At 33.8% G+C, this 17,863-nt stretch overlaps 1 protein-coding gene across 1 annotated transcript in view; it reads right to left on the reverse strand.

Moving 5' to 3' along the window:
• The window catches only part of KMT2E (lysine methyltransferase 2E (inactive)), an 85,813-nt gene that overhangs the window by 44,628 nt on the left and 23,322 nt on the right, over positions 1 to 17,863 (reverse strand). Inside the window, exon 2 of the mRNA XM_044678358.1 lies at positions 15,707 to 15,891. Within this exon, the coding sequence (XP_044534293.1) occupies positions 15,707 to 15,777 (71 nt within the window). The 5' untranslated portion in view covers positions 15,778 to 15,891. The remainder of the gene's footprint in view (positions 1 to 15,706; positions 15,892 to 17,863) is intronic.

The following is a 17,863-nucleotide window of genomic DNA, read 5'->3' on the forward strand; positions in this document are numbered from 1 at the left end:
AAAGGGGGCGGTAGGCCAAAAAAAGTTTGGGAACCACTGATATACTCTCTTAGTAATCTCATCAGTTCTTATGAATTTATCATGATCTCTATACATATAACTCTCAGACCTACTCTCCTGGCTTCCAGGTCTCTAAGACTCTGCCATAAACATCTCCACCTCAACCTGTCCAAAACAATTCATCTTTACTTATAAGCCTACCTAATATAATACATATCCCTATTTCTTGAGAGAACCACTCTCCTCCCAAGAGCTCAACAATATACATTTTAATTTTATATCATATACAAATACCTATTTAAATTATAATGATCATAATTAAAATTTATTATAAAATACAATTGTTCTGCTTAGCATTTAAAGCCCTTCACAAACTGGTTTCAACCCTTCCTTCCTGTACTCTACTATCCAGACAAAATGGCCTTGCTGTACCTCTTCATTCCCACCTCTTAAAATTCCTGGTTTCCTGTAAAACTCAGATTAAATACTGCTTTCTACATGAGACTTCTCCTGATCTCCATGTCCCTAAAACAATATTCAAAGCTGAAGTTAGGCTGTATTTACTCTGTATATAGCCTGGAAAGGAAATACATTGTTTTTGTGTTTTTCTTTTTTAAGTCAGTGTATCACCAAAATTTAGGCAGTGCCATGTACAAAGTAGGCACTTAATAAAAGTTTGTTGAGGGATTTATGGTAAAGAAAACTACCCACATTCAGAGGAAGGACTGCAGGAGAGGAAACACATAAGAAAAGCAACTGCTTGAACGTATGGGTCGGGGTGGACATGATTGGGGATGTGGACTCGAAATTACCACACCAATGCAACTACCAACAATTTGGAAATTGGTCTTGATCAAGGACACATGACAAAACCAGTGCATTGGCCATGGGTGTGGGGAGTGCAGGGGGTGAAGGGGAAAGTAGGAGCATGAATCAGGTAACCATGTTAAAAATGATTATTAATAAATGTTAAAAAAAAAATTAAACAAGAAAAAAAAAACTAATCAGCACATCCACAAAGCTTGACAGTACATGCAAGGTTCCACATTTTTGAAGCTGTTATTTGTAAAATAGACCTCTTGTGATTTATCTGTGAAATTGGTTGTGCAATAAACAAATATGTACTGAGAAAAAAAAAAGTTTGTTGTGATGATTATAATGATAAAACTTCACAACAACCTTGTGAGGCAAGTATTACTATAACTACTGTTTACATTTTACAGAATAGGATAAGGAGGCCTAGAAAGATTAAATGATTTGCTTGTGGTCACGTGACTAGTAAGTATAAGTGAAATCTGAGCCCAATTCTCCATAGTTCACCACTACTCACTTATACCATAATATCTCTCCATAACCTAAGCAATTATAAATCCATTTTTATTTCTGTGAAATCTTTATGAGCACAGTCTATGTGCCCATATTATATAGTAAACCAAAATTAAAAATGTAAGAAAGTTTTCAAATTGACAAAAGTGATGTGAAGTCAGGAATATAAGATCCTACTGTGGTTATTCCTTACGGATCTTAAAAAAGCATTTTGCCTAAAATAAGAATTTATTTTTCAACAAGGTATCTCCCCTCTTTTATTCCAAAATCATACAAAAATAACATGGTACTTGACTACACAGTTAAACTCCCCCCCACCCCAATGATTAACTTCAAGAAAAGCATTAAATAGGATAATGAATATGGTTATGCATATGATAATTTATATCTCTATATATACAAGCATGTTATATAACTTTGCAAGTCTATATAAAAGGTAGTCATTATTATCATTATGCAAGAAATATTCCATATCGATGGCAAGTCCAAAAGGATTCTTTATTGATAGTTACTGTAAAGCTACCCTAGTCAAATCCATAACAACTATCTTAAATATTACTAATCTAATGGAGAAAAACTTCACAATGACAAAACCTACATCTTTTTTTTAAACCCTTACCTTCTGTTTTAGAATCAATTATAAGACAAGAAGAGTGGCAAGGGCTAAGCAATTTGGGTTAAGTGATTTGCCCAGGGGTTACATAGTTAGGAAGTACCTGAGCTCAGATTTGAATCTAGATCCTCATGACTCTAGTTCTGGTGTTCTTTCTATCCACTGTGCTACCTTATTCTCCCTTCACCCTCATCTTTTACATACACTAAAGATGGACAATAAACTGGGTTCAGAAATGGGGGAAAAAAGTAGTTTAGGTGAGATGGCAGTTGCAAATTATACCCTGTGTTTTCTATAATGTCAAAATATCTGTGGTCATATAAAACCATTTAACACTAATATTCAATCAATACAAGTACCCCAACTTATAACTATCACATTACCAAAGCAAAGTGTATTATAATTTATTCTTCAGAGGAATCAATTTGAGTAAAGAAAATATTAAATACAAAAAAGTCAATTTAATATTTTCTTATGAATAATACTCTTTATGGCTTTTGAGTATGTGATTTTTGAGTATATTTCTGTGATTTCATTGAAGTAAAGTACTCACTCCAAAGTGTAGAAATTCTGTGTACCAAAGAAAATTGACAACTCTTCCATAATTGCTATACAGAGTTGCCTAGAGAACTTAGTCCTGTGCCATGGTCACATAGCACAGGACCTAGGTTTCAGGGAAAAACTTCAAACCATTTTCAACATCATCAACTATCAACAAATGAAAAAAATTTAATGGTTAAATTGTTTTACAACAATATTGTACTTATTCAGTTATTTTAAAAATATAGCCAAGAGACCAGAAGAAAAGGTCTCAGCAGTAAAAACAGATTCCACAAAGTAGTTTAAAAAAACTCACAATCTTTATTGACAGAAAAGCCCATCTGACTCTTACTCACAGCTTAGTTCAGACATAAGTATGGTAAGAAGCAGTAACTTAGAGGGTAGGACAGATATACTACTAGACACAGGTCAAGTAATAACCATAAAATATAAATAAGAAAAAAAAAACAAAAAAACCTCTATTCTAAGCATGAATTACTGTCTCCTACAACTTCCTTGCCCATCCCTCACCACATAAAAATCATTTACAGTCCGAAGTATATTTTAATAACCTATGAGGACAAAATTGTTCTACTATAAAAATCAACTTCATGCTATTCCTTTAATCCAGACAAATATTAAGGTAAATGCAAAGTGACACTAACCTAAATCTACAAACTGGACTAGGTATTATTTGACCAAGATCTCTAAAGGCATTACAGAAGAACATTTTGTGTCTGTTAAAATATGCCTACTGATACAAATTAACACTATGCTTAGAGACTAGTGAATTTTTAATGTCATTGCCATTCTTTACTTCTAGAGCAAGGACTTTTAACCTTTTTTGTTCCATGAACTCATTCTCAGAAAATTTTTTTAAGAAAAGCAGTAGAATGAATCAAAGGATTAATTTTGTCTAGAGATTATGGAAAATAGAGATGTAATTTTTCCCTCAAGTTCTTGGATTTCATGAAACCTATTCATAGATACCGTTTTATAAGCTTATCAGTGGTTCTCTGCTGTCCATGTAAAATTATGACTGCTTTCCCTGGCATTTAGGTTCTTAATGATCTGATCATATTCTATCTTTTCAGAGCCATTTTATACTCTTTCTTCAATGTATTCCAGTCGAACTAAACTGTTTCCTTGACTCTTAACTAATTGATACTATTTCTGATAGCTAGGATACTCAGATGAGCCTCATAATATCATAGGACCATAGATTTAGAGTTAGAAGGGACGTTGAGATCATCCAGGGTAAGGGACTTACACAAGGTCACATGAGTATTAGGGAAAGATTGGGATTCAAACCAAAATCTTCTCTTTCTTCAATTACTGCCTCTAGTACACACTTCATCTCACTTTTTTTAAAAATGAAATTGAGACAAGAAAAGTTCTAGGAAATTCTGCTATTCTTTTATATTTCATGTTATGTGGATAGGTGGATTTTGTATAAATGAATAAAAATACTGAGATGAGTTTTTTTAAAGCTTACAAAAAGCATCTTGTGGGCAATTCTAGTAGCAAAGAAGAGGTTATGAACCTCATCCTGTTCCCACAGTGTTTTGAATTCTTTGGCCAAATATTTTTTGAAAGCTATTCATTCTTCTCTGGTGGGAGCCTGGGTATTTGGTATGGTGACCTATGAAATATGCTGCTATTATATTTTTAATGGAACAAGATTTTCTGAGCAATTATGAGCAACAGTTTTATCATGATAATGTTCTAGCTCAGCTTTATTTGTTGAATTTTCAAGGCTATTTTTAAAAATTTGTATTTCTAATGTAGGGATTTATCAATTACAAGTTTATATAAAACAAACTTCTAATATAAAAGCTCACCACGAGGTTGTGTCTGGTTATTTGATAAGTGCTAAATTTTTGAAAACTTAAATGATTGGTACGGTTTCCTAAGTCTTCATTGATCAACAAGTCTAAACCCCCAAGGGATAACCCTTATATAATTTCTGGGGCAATGTGATTAATTGCTATCAAAAGTCCCTCCATGAATATAAATAAATCTGCATGGCTCAGTTGACACCTCTTTCTTGAAGTATTACTAAGTTCAGTTCAGTTAATATGGGCCTTTAGATTGTACTCTTAGATCCTAGCTATTTCAGACACTCCATTTGGAGAGGTAAACCTCTCAAGTTACATTTGACAAAGACAAAAACATTGTACCTGTGGTTAACTTTTATTAATTTTTAGTGATGTTTGTTCTAAAAGTATTTCTGTAAATTAACCTGTTTATTATGCATTCTCACAACAGCAATAAATTCTCTCTTTTTGACAAAGATGTGTTAATATTTCTATAAGTGATAGGCTCTGTGATTCTTTATTATAGAATGGGTTTTTGTTAGAATGCTTTCCAAATCTATTATTGTCCATTTTATTGTTCCAAAAGTATAAATTATTATTAAGATCACTTGGGATTCGCAAAGTATTGAGTTACATATTTAAGAGTTTGCTCAGTGCTTATGCACTTGTCCTCACAACAACCCTGTGAGGTAGGTAATACAAGTATTATCTTTATTTTACAAAGATGTTAAGTAACTTGCCCATCATGACAGTGGCAGTACTGAAGGCAATGATTCAAATTCATCTCTGTTGATTCCGAGTCCAGTGCTCTTTCCATTATTCCATGTTGCCTCTCAAATTTTAACCTATATTTAAGTTAAAAAACATAACTACACAAGTTTAGGATGGGGGGAAACCAGGGAGCAACAGTTCACTGGAAAAAGATTTGGGGATTTTAGTAACCTCTATGAGTCAACAATATGACTTGGCAGCCAAAAAATGCTAATGTTACCTTGGCCTGAATGAAAAAGACCATTAGGCCTAGTCAAGACCACATTCAATTCTGGACTCCATATTTTAGGAAGGGTAGTCTAAGCCCAGAAAAAAAACAACTAAGATAATGCAGGTACGAGAAACCAAGCCATACAAGTACCAGTTGAGAGAGCTTGGGATAATCAGGCCAGACAAAAGACTTTTGGGGATTGATAGTTATCTCCAAGTATTTAAAAGGACACCAGGTAGAAGTATTAAATTGTTCTGCTTGTCCTTGAGGGAAGAAGAAACAACAGGCACAAGCTGCAAAATGGCAGATCTCAGCTCAATTCAAGGAAAAACTTCCTAACAATTAGAGCTGTCCAAAAGCATAATAGGCAGCTTTAGAAAGGTAGTGAAATCCCTATCACAGGAGATCTTCAAGAAACCAGATGACCACTTGTTGGGGATATTGTGAGGGACCTCTGTTTGGACTAGATGAAGACTTAGAATTGGAAGAAATTTGTGAAATAACCTGTTCCAAGTGATTTCCACAGAAAGTAGTAGTCCCTTTCCAAATCTGGAATTCTGTGAAACTGGTAAACTGAACCCACTCTTGTTCCTTTCTACCTTTGTTTGCAATGCCTAGAATGTGCTCCTAATACCACCTTTCTGCTAAGTTTTATCTTCAAAGCCTACTTTATCTGTTATCTTCCCTGATTATCCCAGATGCAAATGATCTCTCCCTTTGTCCTTTAAATTCCTTATTTTTCTACACTATACATGTCATACTTACTCATTATTGCATTCCTTCATGTCTATCTCTCCCCACCACCAGAATCATTAAAAGAAGACAGAATTCTTTGCATGACCCACAGCACCAGCATACCTACATGTACATGGTAGGTATTTAAATATCAAGAATTTTCATATTCCCAAACAATACCCTATCATTACAGGTGAGTAATTCTGGGTCATTCTTAACACAGTGAAAGCTATGAAAGCTAGGTCATCAACAAATTTTATCTATGTTTATGAAATTTAACAAGGGTTTAAGCAAACTTCACAAAAGGTGTTACTTAGGGTTCTTGTTGCCCACCTCTGGGAATTCCTTGTTGGGAGTCAGTGCTGATAAGTTCGGATGGCAGACTGGTGTTGCTTCTTACTTCCTTCTCTAAGGGAAAAATTATGTAAGGAGATGCCAGGGGAACCTTGAGATCTTTGTAAATACAGCAATAAAATTATTGTAATTTAACAACAATAACAATATCAAATAATAATATCAAGTGATGTTAAGTTTTGCAAAGTGTTTATTTCCTTACAACAATCCTGAGTCTCTCTCCTTTACTACTAAGTAAACTGAGGCTTAGAGAGGTCAAGTGACTTGTCCAGGGTCACACATCAAGTGTCTGAAGTAGGATTTTTATTCGAAATTCTCTTCACTCCTAGGGTTCTGATCTTTCCATTATAGCACTCTGTCTACCCAGACACTATTTTATAACCTTGCCATGAAGGGGAAAGGGAAATGGGTAATAATTAAGTGACCAAGTTTAAAAGGAGATTTAAAACCTTTAACATCATTACCTTAAGAATCAATATTTGAATGGGATAGGAACTAAGTGACCAGTTGTAAAAGGAAGATTATAACTTTTTACCTTATTACCCTTCAAGAACTAATGTTTGAATTAGAGGACTCATCCTGATTGTAGGATTTACATTCTGTCCTATAGATGTTCTATGATTAAATTTAATTCCCATTACCCAAGTTGGAAACCAAGGGGCTAATTTCCATAGGAAAGAAGCTAGTGAGGTTAGGGAATTGATTCTAAAAGACCTATTACCTGACCAGAGATCTTCCATACATGCTGCAAGCTATCTTGGAGCATAACTAGTCTGCAGAGGTAGAAGATGAGTGCAAAAAAACTCTAAAGCATATAGGCCTTGCCTGACACCCATCAGGAACACTTAAAATAAACTGATTCTACCCTTCCTTCCTGCCTATTTTATGGAAACTGAAAAACTATATATGTTCCCTGTTTGCTTTCTCTGCCAATGACATTAATGTGGGAAACCAGCTAAAGAAAAACGCTAACTTTTGATGGTCTCAGAAAGCTGTTATACTATAGAAATAGTACAAACATAGATTAAGGGGTGTTATACAGAGTCTAGGAAAACTCTATATCAGATCTGAGGGAAGTCTTTCTGAAGAGTCTGCCTCCTCCCTCCATGGCTTCTCTTGGGTACACTTCAACTCCCTCTCTTCCCTTATAGCCAGTCTCTCACTTTGTTTCTGCCTCCAGATGTGATTATTTTTTTAAGGCCCTATGCCACCTCAATCCAAGTTAAAATGTACTATAATTTAAAAAGCAAAACCCCATAATTACTTTAGACACTATTGATCTGTCTGATTCTTTGATACTCTCCCTCACCACCTGTCATACACACATAATTGCAACTAAAGAGTAGGAAGGTCAAAAACTAGTTTCTCTGTTTTTTCTTTATAAAATGTAATTTGTTTTAAAAATGTATTGTGGCCAAGTTGTAATCAGTAATTTAAAGATCATACAGCTAACTAGGGAACTGTTATTTACTTAGAGGATCTATTAACACTTTGAAATCAGGACTTGAATTTCCTATGGATTGAGGACACAATTTTTTTTTTTTTGCTTCTCAGAAAAGTTTTTTAAAAAAAGGAAAAGAGGGTAGAACACTTTATCCTAGATCACTGGCTTTCAAATTTAGGTGATGAGTTCAAAATGTTCTCAAACCATTTTCTAGAAAAGCTCTGTTGAACACGCTCTGTCCAGAAAATCTTTTTCAGCTACATATAGGGCAGGAAGAAGCTGTGTCTTCTGCCTCATCTCATAATGGAGTAAATGAAGCCTAGGCTGCATGAGGACAGTAGAATCTGTGGAGTCTTCAAATCCACTTCTTTTTAAACTATTTTGATAAAGAAACATAAAATGCATATGATGAGGCAGAACCAAGGATTATTTCTGTAGTTTTTGGCCACAGAAGTGAAAATAATAAACATAACAGGGAACTCAAATTTTTTTATCTTCTCTTTAAATAGTTTTCACTTCATTATTAGTTCAAAAACAAGAATTTCCTGCCTATAAGGCAGTTGTAAGAATTAAGTTAAGCTTCCTAAAGTAGGAATTTCAAGTGCTTATGTCCAGAAATTATGAGTGCCTGAAATGAAAGGGCTGGAAACAAGAACTAAAAGATATAAGAAATTTCCTTTAGGAATTAGAACAGTATCATTCCTCCCTTCTCGCATTAGGGAAAGAAGACTAGCAAAAGACAAAAAGGCAAAAAAAGTCAAAATCTCAGAATCACTAGAGGAAATTTATTTCATATATCTAGATTCCTAGAATTTATTATAAAATTTCTGCTATCTATTCCACCTCAATTATCTTATCTAGTTAAGCTTTAATATAAACATCACACTATTGACTAATGACACATGTCAGCAATTAAATTTTCTTATATAATATACCTTATATAAGTACGGTGGGCCTTTCCCTAGAACAACTGTAGCTGGCTTATTCTAAACTGACAAAGGAGTAAAATAACCCCTAAAATTCTCAATATTACCTAATATATTTTCAGTCTGTTGAAATCTTTGAAATAAACCTGTTACTACCACTAAAAAGAGAAGAATTGAACATTAAAATGTACATGTTGAATTGGGGGGGGAGAACGACACCAAAAAACTCAAATTATGTTATGCTTCTAGTGTTGAGTTTGTTATAGCTAAATTATATTGAACTGGTTCTATAAAGGGTTGTCTACAACCAGCTTAATGAATCATATTTAACTAATTAAGCTAGAATTGAAGTGGTCTTATAAGTCAGTAACGCCAGTGCTTAAAGTATGGTCATGGCAAGGCCTTCTACATGTCAATGTCTAGTGGCTAGAGGAACACAGTTCTAAGTCTGACACCATGTCATTTGGACTAATAAGAATTGGATAGATATATTATTTACAGGTGGGTGGGGCAGGAGGGGGGACTGAAGAAAAATAAAATTCCAAGCACATTATTAACCCAGAAATTCATAATTGGAGTTCAACTATTAAAGGCTCCTCAAAAAAAAAAAAACTTAAACAACAAAATAATTTGACTGTCATAGAATAACAAATTAAGAGACAGTAAGGGAACTGTACGTCATATATTCCAAATTTCCTATTTTTCAAAGGAAAAACAAGTGCGTGATTGAGGTTAAATGACTTACCCACAATGACAAAGGTAATAAATGGCAGAGCAAAAACTATAATCATAATAAGACCTTTGGCAATTTAAAGTACATGGCTATACATCAGTTTAAGAAAATCTAAATTGGTATCAAAACCAATAAAAATTAATTGTAAATATCATTTCACATTAAGAAATGATCATTCTAAAAAACAATATCTTAGAAATCTTTAAGTAGTTTATTAACTACTAAATTTAAGTTTGGGGCAAAGAAATAAAGTTGTTAGATTCCGTTGACAACTAAATGTCAACCATATTTGAAAATAAAGCACTTCTCAAAGTGAATGGGAAATATTCTTATTTACACAAACCTCAGTATCCTATGACATAAACCAGTCATTTAAATTTACTTCACAATCTCTTGCTTTACCAAGTTCTGTCAGTAGATAGCCCTAGTGAAATCTAACAACACCAGTGATGGAAAATATACATTGTAAAAATGTATCATAGAATCAAAATTTTCAAATGATAAAGGGATCTCAAAGATAATCTAGTTCTACCATTTAATTTTACAGATAAAGAAATACAGGTTCATAAAGGTTAAGTGACTTGCCCAAGGTCACAATAAGTTACTGAGGAGTAGTAGTAGATGCAATAGTAATAGAACCATAGATGTAACTTATGTTTCTAATTCCGGTATTCTTTGTTTAACATGACACATTCAGTCTGCAAAAACATACAGATTTTATAGCAAATAAAAGTAAATTTCCAATTTATTTTTTCTGACTGAACCTGTGATTTCATATGTGTAGGACACTCTTGATGAGGAACTTCATCTACCAATTCAAATCAGCACCTTCTCTGCAACTTACAGTCTTAGAGAGTTGCCTGGGGCACTGAGAGGTTAAGTGACTTGCCACACAGCCAGTATGTGTCAGAGGCGGGACTTGAACCCAGGTCTTCCTGACTCGGAGGCCAGCTCTCTATCCACTATGCCACGCTGCCTCTCACTTCCAATCTTAGAATATAAAATTACAGCCTAAAATTAGAGGGAAAGGGACATAGGGAAAATATAATTTAGGCTCAATACAAAATATCAACTACTTCAAAGGCACTACTAAATAGATATTTCAGGTGAGAAAAACTACAAAAAACTTTCATTATTAAAATGTGTAAATATGACTTCCATTTTAATGAAAACATTTTCATATTTCTGGTTTATTACGTTTTTGTCAAAAAGCATTTACATGTTATCACCAACTACATTTGTTTAGTGCTTTATTTAGACTTTATAGAACACTCTCCAATAAACTTTCTTACTTTCGCCTTATAATAAATCCCATGAGGTAGACTGGACAAATATTAATATTCCCATTTTAAAGATGAGAAAGCAAGCCCAGAGGTTATAAAATTAGCAATGTCACATAGGTAGGAAGTCATCTCCTACTCTAATGCCCTCGACCCACACTACTGCTTCTGTTTTGAGAATATCACATGCACACTCCTGTCTGAATCTATTTATCTAAATTATTAGGCAAAACAATTTCTGGAATACCGATATAATTTCTTTAAAGCTAATTAATAATAGTGATAGCTAACATTTATTCAGCACTTTAAAGATTTGCAAAGTACTTTCATATTATCCTATTTGATCCTCAAAACAATCCTTATGAGGTGTTAACATTCTCATTTTACAAATGAGGAAACTGAGGCTGATAGAAGTTAAATGATTTGCTTAGGATCACCCAATTTGTGTGGGCAGGATTTTACTCCATGATTAGCACTCTATCTCACTGTTGCCTTACAACCTTTACAAAGAAGAGCAAAAGATATATTGCTAGAAATATTTCAAATCTACAGGGCATGGATATGATAATCTATTTTTCTCATTAAATTGGTAAATGTAAATTGCTTTGAATCTAGCATAAAGACATGTTATAGACATTCTATCCACATCTCCTTCTCTACTTTATTATTTTGTTTGGGTGCATTATTTGGCGGTTTTACCTGTTTTATGTTTAAGTGCTTAGGTTATCTAAAGTAGGTAGGGGATCAAAGAAGAGAGGTAAATACAAAAAAACTAAGGCCATACAAAAATTAGCAACTATCTATATAAGGTGACCCAAAAATCTTAGTGAAATTTTAAACTATTAAACTTATAGTACTCTATAACTAGAACAGAATAAGAAACTATCATTTTTATGGAACTAATTTAGTTATTCTCAAGTACCATAACTTTGAGAAAGAATTATACTAAGAAGCAGGATGGTTAGCTGAGGACGCAGTATCTTTTTGGCTATTACCAATTAAATAGTTCCAGACCTGCCTTTAACTCAGATAGAAGGTCAATAGTGTTAAAAAACATGCCCCTAATTTATAACATAACTAGGAAAAAGGCTTTCATTGGAGTCTGAATTTTAGGGACTATGTAGTGGCTTAGTAGAAATCTTTATGGTTGCTTTAATGTATTTAAGAAAAAGTAGTTTGTTTCCTTAAACAATATTCTGTTATCATACTGATCAACAGATATTTATTGATTGCTAATACAATAGCAAGGATGCAAAGAAGTAACACAAAGTGTCAACAGACTTAAGGACCTGACAACTTTAGTTGGGGAAACAAATAGAAAAATGACAGATAAATATGTCAGTAGTAAAATAGTGGTTAGACTAAAGGAGGCCTCTAGGTCAGGAAGATCTGCATTCAAGTCCTGCCTCTGACATGTTCTGGAGATTTGAACCTAAACAAGTCAATTAATATATTAGTACCTATAGGCAACTATTTAAAAATATAAACTGCAGAATAAGTGCCAATCTGGTTAGAAAGAGTTCTTCATTAGGAATTTTTTATGCAAACTGAACCAAAAGTCTGATCCATAAGAAAAAAATTCAAACTATGATAAATACCAAAGAATTGGAAAAAAAAAAGCAAATATTATAGAAGAGAAAAATATCACTCATAGGAGGTATGTGTTGAGGGATTAAAAAAAGAACACTAAGAGGCCAAAGGTATCAAGGTTTGAGGAATGATGCAGGTAGTAGACAACCAAAAAGCACACGTTCCAGAATCCGGGTTATTAGTGAATCACAACTTCTATAGTGGAGGGGTGGATAATTAGGGACAAACTAGACTGGGTCATGTCTTAATTATTAGGCCAAGGAAATTATACGTGGTTCTCTATGCCCTTTTGGGAAGACCTTTGGACCAAGAACGATGTGTTGAATGGTGTTTTAGGAATATTAATCTGGCAGCAAAGTGCAGAAACTATTAAGACAGACAAGAAATAGAAAGGCCTAGGAGACCATTATGATCCAGGGCCAGGCATGATGTAATAAAAAGCTAGGCAAGAATGGTAGCTGAAAAAAGGAGACTAGAAAGAATGATGACTAGAAAAGAAGGAAAGAATCAAGAGGACTTTTAGGAGAGAAGTCTAATTGACTAAGACAGTGATGGTACCAAAGAAAGAATGAATAAACCCAGAAGGGGGTGAACTGTCAAGAGAAAGGAGAATTGCTTTAATCCCCTGGGTTTGAGATTATGACAATGTCAAAGTGGGTAAATTCAGTAGTTCACTGGAGATGAGGAACTGAAGTTTATAAAGTAAACCATTTCTCAAAGTGAGCAAATATGAGAAATATAACATTTGAAAATTGAGTAATTCTTAATGATGGCATGATGGCATAAAGTAGCTACCTTTAGGATCAGTCATATTACCTTGCCAGATTTATAACAGTATAGCATAGATTTCTCATTTATTTGAAAATAGGCATAATGGTTCTGAAAATAATTTGCTTATGAAAATCCAAAGTGCTTGCTGAGTATAAAAAGCATCTTAGATAGATTTCTGCTTCTGCACTTTTAAAGAAATTTTATATTAGATAATTTTAAAATTTTGACTCAACAGAGTTTAAAAGATTTTAGAATAGAGAGAATAAAAATTTACTGATGGCTGTGAATCTAGCAAATCTATAACAAGTTCATAACATCTATTTTGGGGTTCAAGTCTGGGGAAATAAGCACTTAAGTACTAGAAGTGGCTGTAAGTGAGGCAAACAAATATCTACCTCTCTTTATAGAAATTATCTAAAAAAAAGTTAACCATATTGTGAAATTTCATAAACTGAGCCATTTCCCCACTGATTGCCATCATAGAAATTTCATGTATTAAATGTGCTTAAAATAGGTAAGCAAATAATTATATTCCCTAACACATAGTAAATTCCCTTTTAAAAGTAAATAATCTTAGATTTGTGTAGTTCTTTATAATTTATAAAGAATTTCCACATACATTATTTTAACTGATCTTATCAACCTTTTGAAAAAGGTAGATAATGCAAAAATTTCCTTTCACTTCACATCTAGGGAAACCAAGGCTTAAAGAGGCTAAGTGACTTGTCCACAGCCACGTACAAAAAAGAACCACTGCAGGGATTTTAAGTTTACATCCAGTGTTTTTTTCACTATACTCTTTCTTTACACTATAGCTTACAAAGCCTGTCATATAGTATGTACAGTGACTACACACAAATCATTTTATGTAGAACCTACAGTCCTTGAGATTTCTACAAAAAAACTCAGTTTTAGGGGAGATTAATTTCTAATAGAACCTATGCTAATTATTTTATTAGGAATGTTTTAGTGGTACAATTTCATTCCCTGATTTAAATAAAGTTGGATTTGTCATCTTTAAGATAGTCTTCAAAGTGGGAAATACCTGCACTCTATACAGATCTCAAATGCCTTACTTATATGCAATGTTAACAATCTATCCTCTTAACATAGAAGTAGCATATATACTTGCAAAGGTTGCTATGCTGAAAGCTGCATTACAGCATTAACAACATCTCTGGATCTTTTCTAATAGAAAAAGCAGGAGGTAAAATCCTGTCCCAATGACTCAGGATTGCTACATCATCAGAAACAACTACCTAATGCTTTCTGTAAAGTTTCTGATAACATAAAGTGAATTCTCTATCATTTTAAAATTCTAGTCACCATCTATGTAACCTTGGGTAATTAACCTCTCTGGGCCTCAGTTTCACCATCGATAAAATGAAGTGAGACTTGGTGATCCTTGAATTTACATATGTATTTTCTCATATTCCTCAGTTTTCAATAATAAATTTCTGTCCCCTAAAATGCTACATTTTACTTTCAGGGCAACAGTAACATTATTACAAAAGGCAGACACTGTTTCTGCCTTTTTTCACAGTCTATCACTTCAAAAAATTAGAGGTGGCTTGTTCCTCAGTAGTATAATGGCATAAAAAATATATACATAATAAAAATCAATCCACTGAGACAGTCTTGGGGCTCAAATATTGGAAAATTCTTAAAAGCAGTGGATTTATATAATATATTCTTCAATGGTAGAAAAGTAGTGCCTCTCATTCATTTTTAATGATGAACTGTTTAAAGTATTTAGAAAAAGCATCATGATAGCTAAAACCAATTGCCAAGAATGAAAATTTTAAAGTAAGTTACTTTTACAATCTAAAGTAACTGGCTCCTCTCCCCATTTCAGACTCATAACTTCATTTGGATTATAGACACATGTGAAGATTAATAACTAACAGTCTTACCTCAGGGACTCAGGGAATCATAAATTAGGGTCCAAGAATTTTTTAAAAAATATTTTGATAACTATCAAAGGAAATCTATGACACAAAAAAGGTTAACAATTCCTTTCTTAGAGTTGCCTGGGATACTAAAGAGTTAAAAAGGTCACATAATTTTTATGTGTCAAAAAAGAGGACTTGAATCCAGTTCTTCTTAGCACTCAGGCTGCCAAGATAATCACTATTTAAATTTCTATTAAAACTGGCTTTAAAATGTTTTTAAATGCCAGCAACATTGCATGGGAAGACACTGGAGCTAGGAAAATACTTCAGCTCAAGTAATTAAAATTAACTAGAGCTAATAAAAAAGTGGCTGCTTTAAAAAAAATTGTATTTCTGCAGTAAATGTCTGCAGAACAACAATGTGAGAAAAAATGTTTCATTTAAATAGTAACTATTTAACTAAAGTTAAGTTCTTCCAATGGTACTTGCCCTCTAGCCACTAAATATCACAGAATACCAGAGTTGAAAGGGACCCCAGAGGTAATATAGTTCAGACTATACCTGCCAAGAATAATCTCAACAACCTCCAACAAATGGTCACCCTACCTTTATCTGAAAACCTCTAGTGGAGGAGAACTCCTACCTCCCAGGGCAACCCATTCCACTTTTGGATAGCTCTAAATTTGGTTACAGTAATACTTACTCTGAGCCTGCAGCCATTTCCAAATATGAAGTTTCTGCTGTATCAACCCCCAATGGGATCACTATGCTCATGACGTTCGTTTCTGATAAATTCGATTACTACGGAGTCCTATGCATTGGTATCCAAAACACTGGGGCATGCCAGCCACAGTGCTCATTGCAAACATCTAAGTGCATCCACAAACCCTGTTTAAAAGAAAAAGGAACAAAAAAAGCTTCAGAAATACTTTCATACATTTTTAGTAACAGGTGTGGTAAATAACTTATAATGGGTAATAACTGATGCTTTAAAAGTTTATAGAACCACATACATTAAAGCAATTTAAAATGCTTTGAGGTCAACAGAATCCTTAACACACCTTGATTCATTTGAAATAAGAAAATTTTATGCAACAATTAGCATCAATTGTTAATTGTTTCTGCAAAGATAAACTATTTCTTACTTTGGTTTATATGCCTCTTTTTCAACAACTGAGTATTCAATCCAGGGGACTATTAAACAGAAGAGAAATATATTTCTAGGTCATTTTCTTCTTTTAAAAAGTGAAGCATACAATATAACACAAACGGTAAAACATCATGCGATAAAACAGTGCTTTAAAGGAAGTATTAATGATTTCATTTTGAGAGCCATAGCATAATCCTGTTATGTCTCAATCTAACAGTAACACGTATGTTCTGAATTTTCTCTTTAGAGTAATATATAACATTAAATATACAAGAGGATGTGACTTGCATCTAATCCATTGTACAATGATATACTTTATAATATTTTTTCCTAACATGTTGACCAAGCAATACTAATAAAACATTCAAATCTCTGTGGTACAATTGAAAAAGAATAGGGGGTCTGGAATCTAAAGACTTGGATCAACATCTCAACTGTTAGTCACTCATGAACCATGTGATCTTGGATAAGTCTCTTAACTACCCGTAACTACTTAACTAGAAGGTCCTTCTAGTCCTAAATCCATTATTATGACCTGTTACGATTAAAAATGATAAAGACTGATATAATAAGAGAAATTAGTAGTTTAATTAAAACCATGTCCATGTTGGTAAAATATATGTGACTGCGCCTATCTTTTAATTTTACCGCCGGAGCCCATTCTCTCTCCCGCTTGCCAGCCAGCTCCTCAGGAAGACCAAGGGCCTTCTCTAGGCCCTCCTCTGAATTTAAACTTCCCCCCTTCGTGGGGGCCTTTGATGTCCCCAAGCCCTAAGACCCATTGGAATCATGGGTAATGTAGTCTCAAAGCCCCCACGTGTCCAAAGGGAGTCTGCTAGACACTTCCAATTAGCACTTCCCAGAATTTAAGACAAACAGACCCTACATCATGCATAGATACCATCATGCATAGAAGAAACTAATAAAACAATATTTAAAATACCCTTCTGTCAACACAGATGAGCCCACATTTCTCCGATTTGTAAACTTAAGAGAACTGCCTGGAGGAACTGAAAGGCAAAAATAACTAACCCAAGTTTAACCCAGTTCTTAATGACTCTGAGGCCAACTATCCTCTATGTTAAATGGTCTCTCCATGTGGTTTACTCTATATTAAAACATATGTACACAATTTTTTACATGAGTTGATTAACAAAGGTCTACCCAGTCATGATTTCTTTTGTTGGAATTGAGAATTGGATAGCATTCTTAAGGTACCATTTTAGATAAACCCACAGAATGGCATGAAACAAGTTTAAATACCTAATGTTTATAATATTGGTTTGTGTCTTTATGTTATTCCTGAAACATATGAAGACCAATGTGCCTACTAACAGGTTCTATTTCTATCTAGAAACTTGAAACAAGATTGAGAATGACGTCATATAGAAATACACACATGAAAAGTGTAGTAATCAGGCTTCAACGAATAAGTCTGAATTCTAGGAAGTGCTGGGGCCTCAACATATGGCTCTCAAGCCATATCTGGCTCTTTTCTGCAGGAGCTATAAAGTCAATTTTTTTTTCAGGCGCTGTTACAGGAGTGCGCACTGTGAGCATTGTACAGCTCTCATGAAATTACATTTTAAAAAATGTGGCATTTATGACTGTCATGGCCAAAAAGGTTGCCGGCCCCTGTAGTATAGGATTCAAACATGGACATAGAATCAAAATTCTTCAAATTTTAAAAGCAATATTCCATATTTCTAG

Source organism: Gracilinanus agilis, chromosome 5 (assembly GCF_016433145.1).
Source record: "Gracilinanus agilis isolate LMUSP501 chromosome 5, AgileGrace, whole genome shotgun sequence".
NCBI classification, from domain to species: Eukaryota; Metazoa; Chordata; class Mammalia; order Didelphimorphia; family Didelphidae; genus Gracilinanus; species Gracilinanus agilis.